At 42.3% G+C, this 23,118-nt stretch overlaps 1 protein-coding gene across 2 annotated transcripts in view; it reads right to left on the bottom strand.

Annotated features, from left to right (window-relative positions):
• XPO5 (exportin 5) overlaps window positions 1-23,118 on the bottom strand; it is a 34,939-nt gene that overhangs the window by 9,952 nt on the left and 1,869 nt on the right. For both annotated transcript variants that reach the window (XM_081905640.1, XM_081905639.1), the window contains exons 2-21: window positions 22,095-22,216; window positions 20,757-20,829; window positions 19,098-19,235; window positions 18,718-18,900; window positions 18,283-18,309; window positions 17,652-17,837; window positions 16,835-16,911; window positions 15,946-16,045; window positions 14,829-14,912; window positions 14,205-14,330; window positions 13,621-13,711; window positions 12,935-13,063; window positions 12,449-12,564; window positions 10,471-10,626; window positions 9,664-9,705; window positions 8,576-8,665; window positions 7,071-7,270; window positions 6,767-6,866; window positions 5,603-5,784; window positions 639-739 (exon numbers count right to left, since the gene is read on the bottom strand). In XM_081905640.1, coding sequence (XP_081761766.1) covers window positions 639-739; window positions 5,603-5,784; window positions 6,767-6,866; window positions 7,071-7,270; window positions 8,576-8,665; window positions 9,664-9,705; window positions 10,471-10,626; window positions 12,449-12,564; window positions 12,935-13,063; window positions 13,621-13,711; window positions 14,205-14,330; window positions 14,829-14,912; window positions 15,946-16,045; window positions 16,835-16,911; window positions 17,652-17,837; window positions 18,283-18,309; window positions 18,718-18,900; window positions 19,098-19,235; window positions 20,757-20,829; window positions 22,095-22,216 — 2,323 coding nt within the window. The remainder of the gene's footprint in view (window positions 1-638; window positions 740-5,602; window positions 5,785-6,766; window positions 6,867-7,070; window positions 7,271-8,575; window positions 8,666-9,663; window positions 9,706-10,470; window positions 10,627-12,448; window positions 12,565-12,934; window positions 13,064-13,620; window positions 13,712-14,204; window positions 14,331-14,828; window positions 14,913-15,945; window positions 16,046-16,834; window positions 16,912-17,651; window positions 17,838-18,282; window positions 18,310-18,717; window positions 18,901-19,097; window positions 19,236-20,756; window positions 20,830-22,094; window positions 22,217-23,118) is intronic.

Raw genomic sequence — 23,118 nt, 5'->3', positions numbered from 1 at the left:
ATTCAACCTCCTCAACTGAGCCAGGAGATGGCAAATAAGTCAGCTAGAAATTAAAAAGCCCTTCTCCTGGGCCAGGAACTTCTTTGATCTTGCTAGAAAAACTAGGCAAATCAAAGGCTTAGGACATATCTTGAGTGACACAAGGGAAATGAATTTGTTTTAAACTCCAGACTCTGGCTTGTACAGAACAAAAAACCACGTTTCATGGGAAGTAAAACAAAATTCTGCTGAGGTCTTTCTCTTGTGTGTGGGCAGCCCAAGGATCAGGGCAGCTCCTTCCTGCTCATGCATGCACCACTAAATCAGTTTAGTATTACTTCCATAGTCATTATATGACATGGTGCCTATTCCTGTTCCCAGCAAAAATCAAGGCAGCAAAAATCTTGCACAAAAAATATTGCTCTCTCACACACATGGCAGGCCAGCAGACAAGCAGGCAGGAGCTCAACCCTTGGGTAACTACATTTGCCTAGGCCTACTTCAAACTCTTGTCGAACTAGAGAAATGCAGCGTATGGTTGTTTTAAGCAGAATGCCCCTGACCGCAGCTAACGTAACAATTTCTGCATCTTGAAGAGAACACAGTGGCTGTAAAGATTAACACACAAGCTGTAGAAGCGCAATGAAGGGGATACTTACCTAGGATGGCATTCTTCTCCACTTCCAGCAGGTCTAAGGCCTTTGCAAAGGTTTCCCCAAACCTGGCCACCATCTCTGGCATATACAGATTGTTATGAGTCCTGGAAGAGAGCAGGATGTTCCATAGTCACAAGTTGTACCTAACAGCTGCTTGGCAGCAGGAAGCCAACATCATCTTACGAACAGCTCCTGTGTCTGGCGATGAGGAAGGCGAGACCATGCACTTGTGCATGGGATCCCCCTTCCTGACCAATAAAATCACTATACTCTCTTGGGGACATGGAGAAGTCTCCGCTTTATCACACAGAGGGTACCAGCTGCCCCACACAACAGTTACCCTCTGTTCACCTCACCTCAGCCCTTTGAAATACCGGCTGCAATGACACCATCAAAGGCCACAATTGGAGAGAGGCCTTGGAACCCACAGGCAAATTCTACTTCTAGCAAACTGCTCTGCACCCGCTGAGCAGCAAAGGAGAGGCCATCCCACCTCTGAAAGACACAGAGTGCCTCTCCGAGGAGGGATCACAGTCCCTGCAATGGCAGCTGACGCTGGAGGAATATACAGCTCTTAAGTGATGTGCTCGTATGCTATAAGCAGCTGTGTGGCAGAGAGATGACCCCCTGAAAAGGAGAACAGCTCTGCGTTGTCCACACCACGCTGCCAGGGAGGAGCCTCCGTCCAGCCCCAGATGGCTTCTCTCTTGCCATCAAGGCTATCGCAGGGTCCCTCACCTGCTAGATGTGTCATCTGAGTGGGGGTGGGGTGGGGAGAAGGGTCTCTGTCTCACCTACCTCTCTCCTTTGAGACCACAGACCTCCACTCAGGGCTTCGGCAACTGCACACAGCACAAATTCTGCAGCCAAACGGCCCAACAGCCTCCGCCAACATTGCAATGCCACTGTACCTGCTGCTAGAGGTGATCAACGGTAACTCAGTATCTCCCTCTAGAGCAGCGTTTTCCCCCAAAGTGTGAGGGTACAGGGGTAACAAAGGACTAGGACGTTGGGTGGCAGGGGCAGGCCTCTCAATTGCCCTCCAGAGTCTCATCTTTCATTTTTAGAAGTCTCTAAAGGAAGTCTCTATGCTTGTGAAGACAAAACCTTCCAAGAATGTGATCAAAGTGCAACCAATGCAGCGATGTTTGCCTGAGCTTGCAGACAGCCTGGAACAATAGTTCTGAGGTGTGAACTGCCCATTCATTTCAAGGGGTGCTAACAGAGGCTGCAAGAGAGGAGAAGCATCGTATTATGAAGACTAAGTGATGACGTGTTTTGGCAAAAGCCTGCAAACACTATATAGAGGACTTTATTGTTTAATCATTTGTGCTACCCTGAAGAGAATGCTAACTGTGAAGAGAATGGGGAAATGCTGCCTTAGAGGTCTTATACATCCCAATATGGCAACCAGAACCCTTTTCACAGCGCTGAATGTTAACACTTACAAAGATGTTGTTTGCTAAGCCTGGTTTGAAATCTTATTGCTGTAGCTAAGGTGGCTTTTGGGTCAGACCCAAACTAAAGTATTTGATCAACATCAGAATAGGAAGCACAGGAGGCATGGTTGTGGAGCATGCATAAACAGAGCCTGGCCTCTGTACAATACCATATGCCTTCCTTAAAGTGCAAGGATGAAGCTCTCAGCAATAAAGCAGGGGGATCATGAAGATCCAGGCGTGCCAAGGACACTGGTAGTCAGTTTCACCTCTGCAGCTTAGTGCTCTATTGAGGAATACTCTCATAACGTGACTGACCCTAGCTCGCAGAGGTCAGTCTTTTGAAGCATATCTTGAAACTAGGCCAATGCTGTTGCATATGCCAAAATAGAATTTTTTTAATACCTACTATCAAAAACTAATGTGGAATAGAATTTAAGATCTGGAAATAGCAGTGAACAGATAGAAAAATTATTCCAAGTTATTCCAAGTTTTATTCATTTAGTGCCCTGTAGATCTCAAAGTTCATCTTACTATCTTATGATTTTACCAATGTATGTACTACCACACATTAGGTTTAAAGCAAGACCATTTAACATGTGACACATTCATCAATGCATGATTTTAGCTGGTGTGTTTTAATGACTCCAGAATGATCCAATATAATAATTACTAGGACTCTTGAAGGCCAATCTGGATGTGGAGAATGTTTACCAAGGCCACATGAGCATTACATTTGTTTAAACCTAAGTAAAACAGTGAAAAACCTTTCCCCTCAGTAGAAGCTTGCCCCCATTGCTTTCTGCAGTACCCAATCCACCCCGCAAACTGCTGCCTATTTACAATGTTTTCCAACATACTCTCCCCATCCCTTTCCCATTCTGCCAGACTGTTCTTTCCCTCTATGATTCTGTATATGCACAGTATTAGGATGGCCTCCACAGGCTGATTAGTGAAGTCCTTACATGCCAAATCACAGAACAGTCCCATAGCTGCATACAGGCTAACCTGTTTCATTCACTATTGTGCATAAAGATCTCATAGGACCAGGAGACGGTAGGTGAGCACAAAGGGTCTCATGAGCTCTCTACAAAAGGAACCATTAGTCTGGTTCAGAAACTTCTAACAAAATAAAAACTGCAGCAAAACAATAAAAGCTGAAGTGGTTAGGGAAAATGAAGTACCAAGGGGAGTAAAAGGAGGTATTCTGCATTTAGTAGGTAACAGAGCAAAACTATAAATATCCAATAAGATGCAGATATGAAGCCAATATAACTGTTAAGCATGGATTCCCTAAACAAAAGATTTCCATATATTTACGCTACTTACATGCTAAGGGTATATAATGAATTGTTCATCTTCTCAAGGGCATAGCAGAGAATGTTTTACACATTTGTTACCTTTGTGCAGACTGTGAGCTGTATCCACAGCTTTACCTGCCACACATTGAGCACAAGGCACCATGCAAAAACCCCAAAGAAGAACAAGTGCAACCATTTACTTGACATTCTCATCACCCTGCAAGCTGCCATAAGTCACAGTAGTGCTGCAATGTGGTCTAAGACAGCACAGACAAGGGCCTACTCAAGCTCATATTTGATTCCCCTCCCATTTCCTTTTTAAAAAAATTTAAATACTTGTGTAAGCTAAGTTCACCTGAGAGCTGTTAACATAAAAAGGTGGAAGCTCTTGGCCTTTTATCACAATAGCATCCAAAAAACTATGTAGTTATGGATTGGCTACTGTAAGCTCCATTAAGCAGAAAATTGTGCATTAACTGGTGCCATTGCCATGAAATGCTTGGCAATTCATCCAAGTCAAAGGAAAATATTTATTTAGACAATTCATATGCCACCCTTAGATATAATTATTCCCAGGGTGGATAAAGATAAAAATACAGATTACCATGGTCAAGGCTCAGTATCTCTATTAGATACATTTTTAATTGGCCAGCCAAAGAATTTCCATGTGGGCTTTACAATAAAATACAAACCCTAATGATTTCACTTCCCATCCCTTGTTTAACTCTCTTTTGATTCTAGTAGATGACATCACCTCCACTGCTAGTCACAAGAGCATATGGTGCTGCCATTATAGAGGAGTTCAAAGGCTCACCTAGCCTGGTTTCCTGTCCAAAAGTGCCCATTTACCCTATTTCTTGGAGAAAGCACACAAGAAGCCAGGGAAATAATATCCTTGTCACAGATCTCCATCTTTTTTGGGGGGGGGGGGATTGGAAGTAATAACCAGTTTGAGAATCAGAACACACACTGCCACCCATTTTCGTTAGATGTCTGTTGTCTATGGATTTTTGACGCCACTTATATACTGTTAGCCATCACAGCTTCTAAGAACATAAAAACACAAGAGGGGCCCTGCTGGATCATACCAACAATCCAACTAGGCCAACATCCTGTTCTCAAAATGGCCAGCCACAAGCATATGGGAAACTGAGTGAAAGCAGGACATGAGTGCAACGTTATTCCCCTAACAATTGGTATTCAGAGGCATGTTACCTCCAATACTGAGGGCAGCACATAGTCATCATAGCAAGTAGCCTTCTCCTCCATGAAAAATATATAATCTTCAAGAAGACAAAAATGGGGGAGATTGAAATCATTTCTCATGGCAACTGCCCCAGAGTAGCTGGAGCAACCTAGCCAAATGGGTAGGGTATAAATAATAAAATTATTATTAGTATTACTTAATAAAGCTCTCAAATGCTGTTGATAACCCACATATACCATGACTGTCAGGATTGCTCCTTGTTATGGTTTCACGAGTGCTGCCATTTTAGTGATCGGGGAACAAGTCATCACAATGTTCCCCAGACCACCATAAACAACTTTACTGAGTACGGTTGATTTGCACTCTCCTTTCCAATTTCTATCTTCAGGAAGAGTAGAGACCATGCACAACAACGAGTGGAGGTGGCAAGCTGTGTTTAATTTTATGTTCAATGAAATTTGGGGACACCTCCTCCTGTTAGAATTCCCACAAGTACAGTGGTACCTCGGGTTACATACGCTTCAGGTTACATACGCTTCAGGTTACAGACTCCTCTAACCCATATATATTACCTCGGGTTAAGAACTTTGCTTCAAGATGAGAACAAAAATCGTGCTCCAGTGGTGCAGCGGCAGCGGGAGGACCCGTTAGCTAAAGTGGTGCTTTAGGTTAAGAACAGTTTCAGGTTAAGAATGGACCTCCGGAACGATTTAAGTACTTAACCCGAGGTACCACTGTAAGTGTGTTGGGCTGTTAAGCAGAAGGCTGGTGGTTCAAGCCCACCCAGGGACAGCTGTAGACATGATTCCTGCACTGCAAGGGACTAGATGACCCTCAGAGGTCTCTTCCAACTCTACAATTCTATGAACTGTGCAGGGTGGAACTGGGTTTCTTTCCCCTTATCTACTTCCTTACAAAATTTCAATGTGCAAGAGCTCAATTGGCTCCAATGAGGAAACACACTGCTCAGAGTACATAGCATTTTCACTACGAGACTGTTATCAAGCTGAGCTGACCCACCTTATGAGCGCAAGCAAGTTGTCAAACAGTTTCAGGACCTGAACAGAGCAGGGATTACGGTAGATTGGACTGCCATTAGACATGTACCCAACCACAAATCCTCCAGCCTTCGCCTCTTCCAAGGAAGCGGGCCAACGAGCCCGTTTTATAACGCCCAGAATGGTATACACACAAAAGCTTATCTATAGAGAAACAAACAAAGAAGGAAAGATTCTAAGGGTTAAACAGAAAGAACAACAAGAGGCCAAAGGAGTCACTTTCCTTGGAACTTCTCAATATAGCAACTTGGTAAGACTGCTTTCTGCCTCTATGAAAACTTTGGGCATGGGAGAGGGGAAGGAAATGTGGCCCTCCGGAGCTGCCTACTTGGCCCTCGGGAGCTTCCCCAGACCATAGCTCTCACTGGCCCTGTTGGCATCCTCCTTAAGTGGTTTTGCTTAGTTGGATATGTGTCACTGAATGCCTTTTGCTTGTCTGGATGGACAATGGGAAGATGCATGTGGGGCTGTGTGTATAGAAACCTCTGACAATGGCTTCAATTTATTTATCTGTTTGTTTTATTTCTATACCGCCCTATACCTGAGGGTCTCAAGAAAGGAGATTCTGAGTAAACATAAGGAAGAAGTTTCTGACAGTAACAGCTGTTAAAACAGTGGAGCTGGGACGCTGTGGACTCTCTTTCATTGGAGGTTTTTAAGCAGAGGCTGGATGGCCATCTGTCATGTATGTTCTTGTTGAGATTCCTGCATTGCAGGGGGTTAGACTAGATGACTCTTGGGATCCCTTCCAACTACAATTCTAGGATTCTATGACTTTTATCTAGCTGTACAGCAGAAACCAACTGCTATTTGACTGCTTTTAATAGTTCAGGATTAAAACAAGAAACAAAAACAGCTGCTGGTTAGGCCATGTCACTTATAAATTCCTTTGTAGGAGGTCCAGCCAAAACAATATAGATAAAAGAAGCAGAAATAAACCCACCCTAGCTCTCATTCTCCAAAATGTTCCAGATGCCAAATGTTTCAGCTTTTCTTTTCTTTTTTGAGATGACATATGCTCAAAAAGTCCTTTATGAAATAGCAAAGATTTTGCACCTACTGAGTAAGGAGAAATATTCCAAAAAAAGCTAAATTTCTCTAAGGTTCATGCTTAATAACTACTTACTCTAGAACGGTTTAGGCCACAGGGATCTTCCATGGCTGGGTCTGTAAGTTTATTATCAGCACCAACATAGCGGACAAACTCTTCAGGATTCGTCAGGACTCTTAACAGAAAGAGAGAGAAAGGAATAAGTCAGATTCAGCTTGAGAGCTGTGTAAGATTATGTTGCCAATGATTAGCATGCTGAATCTCATGATCTGAATTGCTGGTGTGTTTCTTGTACAGGATATTATTACACCTTACAGCCTAGCACTGTAATCCCCCCCCCCGTACTACATTAGAGAAAGAACGGAGGAAGTCCTTGCACCTCCTCATCTCTTCAGACAGCCACAAGGTTGCGACAGGAGACATGAGTTCTTCCAAGAAAACCTTCTGCCGCGGGTAGTCCTTGAACTGGTTGCTGACGAGGACAAGGGCTTCCATGAGAGCACACTTCTCCATCTGGGTCAGGAGTAGCTCATTGGAGAGCAGCTGCTTTACATGGTTGTACAGCATGTCAAAGTTTGGCTAGAAGAAACAGATTCAAGCAAAGGTCAGTCAACTTACAGAATCACACAAAACTCGACTTCTTGAATACATGCAGAATTCCTACACAGAATATTTGATGGGAGACTGCTTTTGTTCGAGGCAACGCCATACATTATTTAACATTTGTATCCCGCTTTCCCAGCAACAAATGTTCAGCTCAAAGTTGCTCGCAATAATCACAGTAGCATTAAAAAGACAACCAACATTGCAATCACTATAATATCAAACGCAATGGCTATAAATAAAGCAAATAAAGCAAACAACAGCAATGAATTGATCAAAACAATTAATACAATTCAATAATGTAATAGTAACTCATTGTATTGCCAGGATACTTCCTAATCACATGGAATCTTATTCCAGAACAAAAAATGGATTAGCTGTGCCTGGGATGCCAACTTGAATAAAATAATATTGGGGAGGGGGCACACACTATTTGAATGGCAATGCCCATCAATTTGGGGAGAGCTGTCCCCTCTAATATTTTATGGGGGGAAGGGATCTTGACCCCTAGGAGTTGTCTCGTTTGAGCTGTGCCCTGTTGGTTATGGCATCTGCAGAAACCACAGCATTTCCTGAACCAAACAGTGAACAGCGAAAAACAAATAGGTTTCCCAGATGCATATGCACTAGTGCCTAAAAATATGTGTACAATTGTGAATGGGATGTTTACACATTTGCTATGGAAACCACCCAGTATTTTTCACCTCACTATGCGTGAAGCTGTATTCAGTTGCTGCTTTAGGTTCTTAGCTCTTGTATCCATATGCTGAATCTTATATATACTCCACCCCTATGTTTTCCAGCCTCTACCACAAGGATTTCTCTCTTCTGTGACTAATAATAATATCAATTTATACTCTGCCAATCTTGCTGGGTTCCCCCAGCCACTCTAGGCACCTTCCAGCATTTATAAAAACACAGTAAAACGTCAAATATAAAAAAACTTTCCGATACAGGGATGCCTTCAGATGTCTTCTAAAGGTCTATAGTTCTTTATCTCCTTGAGATTGGATGGGAGGGCATTCCACAGGGAGGACGCCACTGCTGAGAAGGCCCTTGTGGTTGAAACAATCAAGATTGACTGACTGACAGATAGACAAGACCTCAAGCGTCCATGAAAGGTGGATGACAATGATCAATGTCACTGCCACCAAACACTAACAGCCACACATAGAACAAACAGAGGAGCTTTAAACCACAAGGGGAATAACGAAAGCATACACACACAGACACCGCTCCAGCCCACAACACACACAACATATAGAAAATTCAGTAAAGTACCAGGACAAGCTGAGGATAATCCCGGCACATCTTGATTATTGAGGAACAGGCATGCCTTCTCACATTCTTCACTGCACGGGTCCTTGGGGCCTAGGAGAATCAGTCAATAAAGCTGGAGGGTTGCATTTGGCTCTGCACATTTTAACGGAATCAGCTGTTGGTCATACTTAGAATCACAGAGTTGGAAGGGACTGCAGGGGTCACCTAGCCCAACCCCATGCAATACAGCATGATCAGTAGCTTTTTTGTAGGTATTAAACAAAATATTACCACCCCAGGTCAAAAGCCCTCTTAAAACAGGACCGTCTTCAGCACCTGTCGAAAGGACAGTCAAAACTCAACACAACAAGCCACCCTGGGCAGGCTAAAGGCACAGGCTCCCCATTGCAAGACCACCTGACTTTCTAATGCTGATTGAACCCTTAACAGCAAGCTTCTGATGACCATAAATCCCAAGGTGTGGGAGAGGTATGCAGGAACATCTGCACAATATCTTCCGCTTTGGCTAGTTACAAGGAGGGATAAAGAGTTGCACAGAACTGAAATTGCACCCTTCCCCACCCCCAGGTAACTGGAAATGTTGCTCAGTCACCATTCTGCTGCTGATATTTTATTTGGCTTTGCTGACTCATTTTCAAACCTACCTTTACAGTCATATGGGACGAAGACTTGCTTTTTTTTATAAAAAAAGTGAAAGCTGATATTCTAAGGAAACCAAATTCTATACCTAATGTAAGATTCTGTAACACTTGCTCAGAATTGTGGAATACACAACCTTTCGTTATGATTCTCCATCCCCCCCAACACTGTTTAAATGCTTCATATAAGCATTGCTTATGTAGCATGGATGCAGTTGCATATCAATCACATCCATGTCAACTGCCTCCATAGAGAACTAGTGAAAGACGTGTGTGGTCAGTACTGAAATGTACTTCCCCCAAAGGTCCCGTGAAAGAACTGGTATCCAATAATTTATATATAGAATTTTAGTCTATAGTGCCATTATTGCATATAAGCATGCTACTTTGCTATGGGGAAGTTTAATCCATGCACCTATACACTGTACAGTATGGCCAAAATTATCTTACCTTACTTTCTTCTACAACTTCAAAGGTAACAGAGGCAAAGAGCTATGGGAACAAGAACAAAAGCCACATATTAATGGTTCATGCTTTTGAATGTGCTGCATACCCGTCACTAGTCTATGAATAGCTGTTCCAAGTCCACGAAAATGTCTTTATCAGAGAAAAGTTTCCTCTTTTCTATTTCAACACAAGACAAGGATTCCAGCAGGTAGGAGGAGGTATCCCTTAATAGTGACAAGACCAGCACTGTGTTCAGATCTTAAACATATTTTACCCAGGGAATTAAGTGTATCACAGTTCTTCAGTGTTCTCCATTTTGAAAACTGAGGGGTCACCTGCAAGCATGAAGGCAGACTAGCAGTAGTACAGAATCAAGTACCAAACCTCACCAGCTACTAGAAGCAACACAATATCCCCTTGAACTTCTAGTATTTAAAAGGAACAACCATATATTTTCTAAGTATGTCTCTGCAATGTACATATACATATAAATAGATCTAAATACACACACATATATATGTATACATACACATACATACGTATATCTGATACACACATGCACAAACTTTAAAATTCAGCCACATTATTGGGGGGGGGTGTTCTTTAGTCCACCAGAAAAACTTGGCATGCTGGATATGGGTCACCCCAACAACAAAAATTGTCCCTCCCAGGGCATCTGTTCTCTAGAATGATCAGAGAAAAATGTTTAGCCTCCCTAGATCTATCCTATGAAACGTTTACAGGTAAGGATCTACACGGTATCACTTTTAAAAGCCTCATCATATTAACAGGATAAAAAACAGGGCTTGCCTTTGAAAGAACATCTGGCAGGTATTCTGGCCTGTAAGTGACAAATGGAAAGAGTGCCGAAACGTTAGAAAGGACACAGGACAGGATGAGGGGATCCTTTGTTTCATAGCTGAGGACAAGTTGTAGCAGTTCTATGCCATCGGATACTGGGATCTCCTAGGAGAAGAGAAGAATTTTACAATGTTCAATGCACTCTGGCTTTGTAGAATGTCACTATTTCTTTCTCAGGCAAATCCAAGGCAGGCTGCCTGTATCTTTAATTGAAATGTGACAAACATAATACTTGCAAAAATGCCACATTAGCCTATTAACAAGTTTATATGAAAAGTATTATTCAACAGAAAGCATAACAAATTAACACAAAGGTACGTCAAGCCGTGAGTGGGAATTAAAAATGACTAGCCAATGATGTGATAGAAGTTCGAAACAGTGGTTGTCTAGGCTCATTATAAGCAGGGAACTTATCATTTCCTTTTCTGTAGAGCTTTTGGTGACAAACTTGCACAAAGTCAAAAGCATTTAGCAATATCAGCACAGCTACTGGCATACTGAATCGTTTATAGTCTCTTGTTCAACTTTTACCATCACAGCAGAGAGCGAGTATTATGGATTCACCATTTGTGATCTATGCAAGTTCTAATGCAGTATTTACCCCCATCTGAGCACTTTCCAGAATAGCAAAGACATTTTGAGAAGAATGACTTTACCCGGTCAGACAGAAGTCACAATCACAAAACATCAACATTGTGATGACTGCATTTGAAATTAGTGACACGTGTTCCTGCTCGTTTTTAAATTGGCTGCAGAACTGCCCATCACCAAGTTCAATTCACACACTATATTGATGATGTATGAATATTCTGCAACATTTGATCCCACAAAAGCAGGTCCAACAGAAGAGGATGTGGGAATGGAAATATTAATCTGAGGCAGAACTTCCATCCAATTTCAGAGCCGGAGGAACCAAAACATAGGCACGGGGGAGAGGTTTTGTAGCGGCAACCACGCTGAAAAAGCATTGTGTGAATTAAGTCTTAGTTTTATTGTTCAAGTTCTACTGCTGGAAGCCTTTTAGTATGGCAAAATAAATGTCAGGGAAAATGTAACCACATAATTATACATTTATTACATTTACATTCTACCTTTCCTCCAAAGACCTCAAGGTGGCATACATGGTTCTCCCCACTTTCCACATACAGTGGTACCTTGCTTCTTGAACTTAATCTGTTCCTGGAGTCCATTTGACTTCTGAAAAGTTTGAAAACCAAGGTGTGGCTTCCAATTGGCTGCAGGAGCTTCCTGCACTCAGGCAGCATTGGACATTCGGCTTCCGAAAAATGTTCGCAAACCGGAACACTTACTTCCGGATTTGCAGTGTTCGGGAGCCAATTTGTTCGACAACTAAGCCATTCGAGAACCAAGGTACCACTGTATTTTATCCTTGCAACAATCCTGTGAAGTAGATCAATCTGAGACAGCCTGACATTCTAACCCAAGGGTGTGGCAAGTCACACTGGTGTGGCGGAAAGATTCAAGGGCAATCAAAGAAACATTTAAAGTTCTTATGTAGCTGCATTGTCGTATACTTTCTGGATGTCTCATGATTATGTTATAAAGTAGTTGTGCTCTATGTTATAAATCAAGTGCTGCTAGGAGTTGCTTCTTTTTCTTTTCCAATATATTTCTTATTAATAAAAGAGGTGATGTGGTGCCAGCAATTTTTTATTCTGTGGCCCAGAGGAAAAAGTTTGAGAACCACTGTTCTAACTACTACATCACATTGGCTCTTTTGCTCTTCATAAAAATAGCAGAGCTTGAAAGACTTCCTTAAGCTAGTATTTTCCAAATAATATGTGCTACTGTAAATGTAAAAATAATGTGGCCAAGTTAGCATCCCCACTCCATGCTCTTCAAGAAACACTGTTGTCACAGCAAGCCAACCGAGGCAGGAAAAAAATGAAACATCGAGACTACATACGTCCTTTTCCATGAACCGGAACATCGGGCTAACAACACTCTCCAAGAAAAAGGTCATAGCATCCCATTGCACAAAAGAAACTGAAAAGATGGAGCAGAGGCCTTCACCAGTTTTAGCTATAAGAGGAAGAAAAAGGAAAGCATTAGAACACTTCCAGATTTGTAGCAGTGTAGGCCTCTCTCTTTGGACAAGAATTTACTTTCCTACACCAGTGTAAAAAGTTCTCAGAAGTCTTGCTCTATGAACACCCCCCATCCAGTTGTTTGGTAGCCTGTTTACAAGCTGTTTTTACTAAAAAATGAGCTTAAAAATTTACGAGTAGGGTTTGCGTTTCAACCAATATCAGGTACTAACCCCTTGCCCTCCAGCTGGAAGGCCTAGGCTGGAAAAAATAATGAGGAACTGTTTGGGTGAGGAAAAGGTAAAGCAAAATGTCCACCACTGCTGGAGACCAAGCCTACTTCCCCTCCCATTAAGGAAACTTACAGTTAACGGGTCCAATATCAACTGGAGTGGACAGCTGATATTTCAGCCATTCTCCAGCCATCTGGAAGCCAGTTCGAGGGTCCAAGCGACACGCCATCCTTATCACCTCTCCCTGTTGTGCACGGAAAGCTGCCAAGGAAATAACACGTGAAAGGCTTGGTTTCAAAATGCTTTTAAATTAGAGGCACCTACTGCTACAGCTCAAATAATCCAGTCATGTAAAAGGCAGCAGTAATCACCACGAGAGAGAGGGAGAGGGAGAGGGAGAGCTCTTAACCACTACACCACATTGGCTCTCCAGTGTCCAGGTGTCAGCTGCTTCTGCTTGCTCACTTCAACAATTGAACATTAAGTCAGATCAAGGAATCTGGGATGCAGACACTTGAAGGAAGCATACAATCAGGGCATGAAGGCAATAGATTGTGCTCCAGCAACTAGGATCCAGAGGCATATTGCTTCTGAACCTAGAGGGCCCACTTATCTACCATGGCTAATAATTGTTGATATACTTTCATGAACTGTTTTGACTGAAGGCATGTGGGGACCTTTCACACCAAAGCACCTCCTTCTGCTCTCAAATGGACCATTCTGAGATTCTGTTAATACCATTCAAACTGAAGAGCATAGGGGAAAACTTCCAAGTTATCCTCAAATAGATGGGTTTTACTAGAACAAAGGTAACTTACAGTTGAAGAAGCAATTAAAGTCTTCATCACTGTCAAAGTCGAAGTGAGAATATTTACAACTGGGGCTGTCTGCCTTGGAAGGAAACCCCACCTGCAAAAAGAAGGGGTGTCAGATTCAAGAGATTGAGAGGAAAAATAGTAATTTCACAGAACTCTCCCACTGGCAGAATTCTCATGTGTGTTGCAGCAAAACATTTTCAAGAACTCAGCTTGTTGAGCCACACAAATTTCAACTAGGATATAACTATGCAAGTGGCCTTATGGTATCTACTTATGTTTTTAATCTAGAATAAGTTTAAGCAGCAAGACTTCTAGGGGGCTGTCATTTCAGAATAAAAAAGAATGGGGGGGGGTTGAATAGGTTGTCCCTTTGGGACATAATCTGCACTAACCGAAAGGAGGCATCAATTGTTATTGTTCTGCCTTCTGGCTGAATCAAAATACCCAGTGAAGGGAGATGATGGGAGAGACCTCCACTGGCATACCAGCAGCCTTCCAACTATTTCTCAAGATTGCCTCTCCACACTTGGAAAACCAAAGGTCTTAAGAACACTCAAGAATTAAAGGCTCTCATGGCACCATACCTTCACAAGATTAGTCATAGATGCTCGCAGGTATTTTGGAATCATAGCCAACAACAGAGGATCACGTGACAGGACTTCATGCCGAAAAAGAGCTCCCCATGTGATCTGGGTGGAAGAGCGTAGGAACTAGGGGAAAAACAAGGAATCAGTCTATCAAGCTAGTAATCTCCAACTGTAATGCTCAAATGCCAATAGTGATCCACACTGATCCTCTCAAGCTTAGGCACTGGTAAATACTCCCAAGCTCAGCTGAAACCAAGCAGCAATTACTTCCAACAAACACATGCCAAAACAACTGAAACTTTTGTTCAACACACACACCACTGTTTGCTACTGCAAGCTGGATCTTCATGAATGCTGGATGGCAGGAAAGAGCATGCCACATCACTTGACAGAGTTTCAGAGAAGGAAAGGATACAAGTATGCAATAGTTACTATCCTGAGTTACATAAACAGACCAAATCAGCACTGAGAACGAAGTGTTTAAGGTTAAGCGCCATGCTGCTGACAACAAAGCCTTTCTTCCATTGAGAAAGGCACCTAAAACATTTTCAATACACAGGCACAGAGCACAAATGGCTGTTTTTATACACAAGAGGTTGGAAAACCTTCCCCTTTACCTACCTGGCTGGGGTGGGTTGTGAAAGCTAGAAATGACTCGAGGTATTTTCCAAGGTTGACAGGTGTTTCCACATCTGAATCAGAGCCCTGTTGAGACGGGACGCAAACTTCAAAGGTGGATTCAGATGACAAGCTGCCACATGGCAGCTGCAGAAAAACTAGTATGGCATAGTGCAGAGCTTTCCAAACTTTTCATGTTGGTGACACACTTTTCAAACATGCATCATTTTGTAACACAGTAATTCAGTTTTACTATTAAATTGGAGGTTAAACTTGTCAGTTTGCATTTCTTAGTACTGTACAGAAAGTGTTCATCTGATGTGTAGAGATCTTTCCTATTCTAATTAATTCAAGAGGGTCATGGAAGCTTCTCTGTGTGAAAGAAACAAGCAGAAGGTTCGTGATGTTTCAGTTATTCCTTCGGAGAAGCTGAGTACAGCTGGCTTAAACTCGTTCCGTTATCTTTTCTGTCAAGGTCATGATGACTATAATAGTAAGGCCAGAAGGAGCCTGGATCTCTCTTTCTGTCTCTCTTTCCTTCTGGTGTGGTGTTCTGTATACAGTGTTAAGGTTTAGATTTATTGTAAGTTATTATAAGTTTAAGTCAAATCTGCTGCAACTGGACTTCTTATGGACAGTGCCAATCCCCAATGTATTTGATTTGTGACCATTATGCTTATTTACCTTCAGTAGCAGTAAAGCTCTGCTGGATGAAATAGAATTGCCTCTGGTCTATTTTTTGAGAATCCTGCAATGTGTTTAAGTTTTTACCCTGCTAACTATACGTTGGAGTTCTGCTCTGGATCAATACTGAGTAGAATTCCATGCTAAAACTAACCCCTTTCCAGCCCCGGGAGGAGCACAGGGAGCATTCATGTGACACGGCTATACACGGAAGCCAACACACGAATGTGTCACGGCACACAATTTGGAAAGCTCTGGTGTAGTGGTTGGCATGTCAAACTAGGACCTGGGAGAACAGGATTCAAATTTCCACTCAGCTATGAAGTGCACTGGAAAGAGATGGGAACTGTATAGAGCAGTTCAACCTGGGGCATGAGATTATGTAACAATCACTGAATAACAGTCTTGGAAAAATGCTTTGTGATGGAAAACTCACCACCAATGCATACAGCTGACTACCCAAAGAACACAAGACTTGGCAAAGTCTCTTTAAGAAAACATAGTGCTTCTCTACTAGGCCTTCACCATCTGCTGTCCTGAAAAGTACAAATAAAGCAGAAGTCATGTATTACTATGGAATACTGTAAACATCAGTTTATGGATTTAACTTAAGTAGTATGAAACTTGAAGAAGAAACCTTACTGGATTAAGTACCACATGTATCAACTCTGTCAATTTTTATGCAGGGTAGGACACGAAGGAGGACACTGGAAGCAAAGAACTATCTTAACTGAACTGGTTTATAGCACCAGATCTTCTGACAAGACAACATGCTTCAGGAGATAAGGTGTGGCCATTACTACACCAAAAAGGAATGGGCGGAAATCGTCCCAAGGTAATTTTATCACATCAATTTTCAGCACCTGTGCATAGCGAAAGAAACACCTAGCATCCAGTGGCCTAGTCTGATGTGGAAAATGCCAACTCACATCATTCTAACAAAATCACCCTGAGATCAATAGCAACATGTGACTCGCATCTCAAGTGGTGACTGCTGTGGGCGATATCCAAAAGTGATGTCCTGCTTAAGGAATGGGCTCTGCTTGTGTAAAATGGGACTTCTCCTTCCTCTCATTTGCACTGCATCCTCCTCAGCACACCCAAAATCCACCTGAGGATTTGGGGGCACTCTCTATCAATCTGGACTTACGGATCATGGCCGGAATAGGAGGCATTCTATGGTGTGCTCCTGGTACCTTCGTCCAACTCTTGAGCCCCCAGCTAAGATTTATGAGCTCCACAAGCTATTTTGTGCCAAAACTAAGAGCAGCTTCTTTCCCTTGGGAAGTCATCATGCGCTCACAGAAGTGGATGGTATTACTCACTGGGCGGCAGAGAAGATGTAGTGCATGGCAACATCCCCAAACAAAACCATCAAGGGCTTGCGATCCTCCAGTTTCCCCTGAGCAGAAAACAAAGGAGATCTTTGTCACAACATACGAAATTAGCTCTTCAGCATCAACTAGCAGCTGCCAGTTCATTAGTTACCACTTATACTACATGTCGGGACGCGGGTGGCGCTGTGGGTTAAACCACAGAGCCTAGAACTTGCTGATCAGAAGGTCGGCGGTTCGAATCCCTGTGACGGGTTGAGCTTCTGTTGCTCAGTCCCTGCTCCTGCCAACCTAGCAGTTCGAAAGCACGTCCAAAAGTGCAAGTAGATAAATAGGAACCGCTCCGGCGGGAAGGTAAACGGCATTTCTGAGCGAAGCTGTATGCCGGCTCCCTCGGCCAATAAAGCGAGATGAGCGCCGCAACCCCAGAGTCGGCCACGACTGGACCTAATGGTCAGGGGTCCCTTTACCTTTACCTTATACTACATGTCAGCTTTCTTTACAGATGTGACCAACAGAAAGCACAAATGCTGCTACAGGTTAATGTGTGATAGGAAATGGAGCAATAACTCATCCAGTGCTCAAAGGGCAGATGACAGCTATCATACTGCAGAATTCCTTCTCCCTGAACAACATGTCCCTCAAATCAAAGAGGGATAATTAATTGCAATGCAGAACAGGACAAAATCTTCAGTAGACAAGATATAACTTTGTGGCCTTACCCTACTCATTCCTGCATTATATCCATAGATATATTCATACCAAAACAACACCAACACCTTGAAGGGGACAGAAAAGAGAAACTCACTTTTCTGCTGACCACGATCAAGAGACACTCTGCTGCTCCCACTTGAAGTTCTGGCTCATTCAAGAGCAGACATAGCATCTCTAGCAGCTTGCAGTTATCTGCTGTGATGTGGCTCATAGCCACCCAGTCAATGTAGCCGGCCAGAGTATTGAGTGCTGCTATCCCTACTCGACAACTTGCTTGTGCCTGTGAACAGAAAGTAATTGAGAGGTTATAAACAATCAATACTGGATCCTGCAATCTACTTCACACAGTTCCAAAAGAACAATAATACTTTGGCATCACTGATATTTGGCATCCTATGGAAAGGTTAAAATAAACAGCTCTTTTTTTTTTTTTTTACTAAGTTTTGGTTCTGATGCAAGTCATTAAGTACTATGAGAAACTTATTTCTCCTATGGATACAGAGGAACTAAGCAGAAATAAAGTTGATGCAGCTCTACGAAAGTTTCCCAGCATGCTTGTGAAAGTTAGTTTGGAAAAATGAGCAGTTTCTCCATATTCTTCACAATTACTCCATCAAAGGTAACTGCTAACTTATATGGGACAACCACAGTTCAACAACAGACTGCTAGCTCAGCACAATGAACAGCAGGGGAAAAATGTGCCTCTTTGTTCTGGCTCCACTTACTTTTGATTCCTGTGTTGCATCCATTTTCTGGAAAAGAGAATAAGGAATGAATGAGCTACTGACATGCACATGGCTTCTCACTACTAATTCCCACCCCATCATTATTATCGTCTATATTCTTCTTAAATGAAACAAGTTGAACAGCCCAACTACCACATTTCAAGTTCATTTGTTTCCACTTTGAGGGGTAGATCACAGATTCAAGTATACTGCAATAGCCAACATCTGCTGCCAAGATTAGAGCTTACATATCACTCCTTCCACCCTGCAGTATTTAAGCAGCAGCAGGGCGGCTATTGTAGATTGAGGATCTCCAATCTTAACCATGCAATCCTAGTCTTGTTGTTTCAGAAGTCCTAATGAATTCAATGGGGCTTGCTCCCAAGTAAGTGGGGTTAGGACTGCATCATAAGCCAAAAGAAAAGAGACTCTTACCATGCGTCTATATTTGTTTACATTCTGCTGCAAGGTGTTGATCAGGAAACTAAAGATAGTCTCCATGTTCTGGGTGAGAGTTTGCTGGATATCACGTCGCCGCTGGGCTGGCAGAGTCTGGAACGTCACCACATCTTCTGCCAGTCGTAAAAGTATGAACATCACTAACTCTGTCTGAGTCTCCTAGAGTCCCAAGCAAAACAAAAAACACAAATAGACAGAATGAATACAGGAATAACCTTGTGATCTTTGAAGAACATATTTGGATAATGCAGGAGGAGTGCACATATGCATTACGTCTGTATACTTTGATACAATTATATCCTACAAGTTAAGCCCAGAAAAGATGCAGCAATTTGATTGTAAGATGTATTTCATACCCCCTGTTTGGAGAGAGTGTCCAGCTCATTTAACAAGTCAGGCCAGTGCTGGGGCCATTCACGCTTAATCATCTCTACTACAATGCGAGAGAGAACATCTTTAATGTGACTTTCTTCTTCTAAAATATTCTGAGTACCCTGTAAACGAAAAATTAAAGTGTTACAAGACAGAAATTTTAGATCATCCAATACCTACCCCGCAGCAAAAGCTTGCTATAGACACATTCCAGACCAAACAAACTTCACAAGAAATGTGCACCCCATCCTAGCCTATCATACCTTGGGAGCCTCCATAAGTCAAGGTAATGGTTGCTTCAATAAAAATAGATCTATCAGAAAGGGACAATCTATACTGGGACAGATCAGTAAGCTCTGAGTATTGTTATTAATTATCCTCCAAAACAGAGGTTCCCAAACTGTGGTCTGTAGCTTCATTATTGTGGCTTGTGACATTTCTGTGGACTTGTGGTCGAAGATGGGAGATGGCACATCCATCACATGAAGTACTCATATTGATTTTTTATTTTATTTCATGTACTTCTATTCCTTACGAAGTATTTTACTGCATTACCATTTGCATGCTATGGATTTCAAACTCTAACACAATACACAACAATATATAAGAAATAAAAGAAGCAATTAAATGCAATTAAAAATCACGCCACGTCTAGCACAACACATTACAATTGTTACAGAAGGCAGAAAAATCATCATGTGGTCTGTCAAAACCCTCAGCAACTATCAAGCGGTACATTGGGGAAAGAGAGTTTAGGAAATTACTGCTCTATAATGTCAGATAAACTTTTTCTTGGCGGAACTGAGGGATATGACTGAATTGTCCCAGGAGGACAACCTAAGTTGCATTCCCCACTTGAAGGTCTCACAAACATGAGCAGCCCCCTTCCACAGTTGATTTATGGGTTCTCTCTTTCTCACAGGTCAAATATAGTTATGTAACTGCAAAGGCTAGAATGGAAATGAGGTGGCTTCCGGTCCCACGTGCCTTAATGGAGACAGCCCCCATGACAGCGGGGGATTATCGGCGAATGAAAAACAAGGATGAGAGAGGGTAAATCATCCTTGCAACTTCCTCCCAGGGATGGGGGGAATGGGCTTCACTCGAAGTTCATCTCGGTACCTGGCTCTCGCTCCGGCATGGAATGTGGGAGGCAGGGAGGCGCTGATTGCAAAAGCACTTTCCCTGGCAAAAACCCTCCTTCGCCACCATTAAGAAGCAGAGGTTCTCCATTTAATTGGATCCTTAATTGGCTTTAAAGTACCGGCATGTGATGGGAAAAGGTTGCAACAACATACTGCTGAATATACCAGCTACATAGATCAAAGGTTTGAATTGAGATTAAGATTTTCTTTGGCGTGAGAGTCAGTTGGGGAGAGGGAAGCCCACGGTTTGTTTATTCTAAGCTTCTTTTATATATTTATGATTTGGCAACCCTCTCTGAAATATAAAATAAAAAGATATTTACAAGTGAGGAAGGGACACTGGAGTAATATTGATATTAACAAGCAAAAATGGAAACTGCATGTGATCTGAAATGAAGAAAGGAGGGGGAGCGGAACCTCAAACTCGCTTCCTTGAAGTACATTCTATTACTAAAAGAAATAACTCAGAAATTTAACTTCAAGAACAGCTTAACTCACATTGGATATGAGCTCCATAACGTTGTTCTTCAAAAACACTTTCTCAAGCCGATTCATATTGTTCCACCGGAACCTGCCCAATAAAACACAGAGGCATCATCTTTACAATACACTGATAGCATAGCTAACATGGTTAGGGCAAGAGAGAAGTTTGGTTCTCAAATCGTCGCACACTACTCCACTAGAACCCGCCCAATAAAACACACAGTGAAAGCTGAAGTGTGTGGGCCTCTAAGTTTAGAGAAAAAAAGATGGGGAGGAGGAGCATGGTAGATGTCTGTAAAACTATGCATAACACGGACAGAAGTGGATCGAGAAAGTATTTTCTTTCTCCTTTAACACTTGGATCTGAGGCTACCCAATGATTGGCAGCAGATTCAAACTAGGCACAAGAAGGTAATTCTTTACCCAGACAATAATGCATTTATAGAACAAGATGTGGTGATGCCCCCCAATTTAGATGGCTCTAAAAAGGAATTAGACAAATTCATGGAGGAAAGGATTTTCAACGGCTAGCAGCCACAACAGCTAAATAGGACCACCAGGCTAAAAAGCAGTACAGTTGTACCTTGGAAGTTGAACGGAAGTTCATTCCAGAAGTCTGTTTGACTTCCAAAACCAAATTGCAGCTTCTGATTGGCTGCAGAAGATCCTACAGCCAATCAGAAGCCCCGTCAGACTTTCGGGTTCCAAAAGAACGTTCACAAGCTGGAACAATCACTTTTTGCAGTGTTCGGAAGCAAAAACATCCGAGTTCCAGGGCATTCAGTTCCAAGGTACGACTGTACTGAAAGCCAGTTGCTGGGTGCCAACAGTGCGAAAGGGCTACAAGCTCTGCTTGTGGACTTCTCAACAATTATCTGGCTGGCCAATGTTGGAAACAGAGCTCTGGACTAGATGGCCCTTTCACCTGATCCAGAAAGGCTTCTTTTATAGTAATTGTCATCAACACAGACCCCTCTGGAAACAGTCAATCCTGAACATTACCTAGCACAGCTGAGAAAATAGGCAGGAGTCAATACAAGACACACACACACACACAGATAAGGTGATGTTAGTTTGCTAGAAACAGAGAGGAAGTGGAATCTCTAGACAGCTCAGCAAAGAGAAAAGTGGGATCTCCACATAATGGAGTGATCTCGTTGCTGAACTAACACAAAAAATATTGATTATAAATTCCTTATTCAACTTGTCACTGGGTTTCCCCTGCTATATATAAACTATAGAAGCATTAACGACCAGAGATGATTATGGTGACAGGTGCATGCCTGATTTTCTGCTTTAAAAACTCTCAAAAGTTGCAATGCCACATCACTTGCTTTGCATTCACTTCCTTACTTCACCACATGCTCCAGAATCTGAAGACCAAAGTGTCTGACAATAGCAGTCTGTGTTATCTCGGCCAACTTCAGTCCACAGGGAACACATACTGGGTTCTTTTCTTTAAACTCTTCACAGAACTGAAAAAGAGCAAGAATTATTTTTTTAAGCAAACAAGAACATTCATATTTAATTATTTATTAGATTTATATCCTGCCTTTCCTCCAATGAGCTCAGGCATCCCACATGGCTCTTCCCCAACCTTTTATCCTTACCATAACCCTGTGAAGTAGGATAGGCAGAGATGCATAACTGAAGGTTTGAACCTGGGTCTCCACAGCCCTAGTCTACCCATTACACCACACTGGCTCAAAAAATATCCGCCCTCCAAGATAATGCAGAGAAAGATGTGTGAGAAGGCCAGTGCTTGGTTTTCAAATAAACTGTTCCTAGAAAGCAAATCCCCTCACACTTGTTTTGAGAATACAAAGGACTTGTTAAGGCAACAAACCATATGGTACTGTAATGTGCACCAACAGTCAAAACTCTGAAGCATGTCATGGTTTTGAATGCAACCTTTAGGGTTTATAAGTATTAAAACTGCTGTTCTTGCTACTCCTTTTTTCACTTTCTATTTTAATATGTGAAACACACACACAAATCTCAGTGGACTCCTCCTTCCCCCATACTTGTGGGGGGTTTTCCATGTAAGAACTGATAAGTTCTGTGCTACATAGACAACTGTGCACACATCAATTACATTACGCCCATTTCAGCTTTATTTTGCCTGTCTTCTCTCTGGTAATTTCATTTATTGTGTCAATTCACAAAGATTGTAACCAAAACCATTCTCCCTTCACCAAGTTAGAGCACTTCTCCTCAATTGTCCATATACATTAATTCGTTGCTTTCTGCATCAACCTCAAGTTGCTAGAGATTACACTAAAGGCTCTCTGCTATTCCCTCATATAAGTCTCTTATCTCTCTCTCGCTGCTGTTTATGCCTCTTTTATTCCATTTTCCTACTCCTGTCTTAGCTCAT

The sequence above is a fragment of the Podarcis melisellensis genome (assembly GCF_964234715.1).
Source record: "Podarcis melisellensis genome assembly, chromosome: 3".
Lineage (NCBI taxonomy): Eukaryota > Metazoa > Chordata > Lepidosauria > Squamata > Lacertidae > Podarcis > Podarcis melisellensis.
Note: the sequence above shows the minus strand (reverse complement) of the source record. Positions and strands in the feature narration are given on the sequence as shown.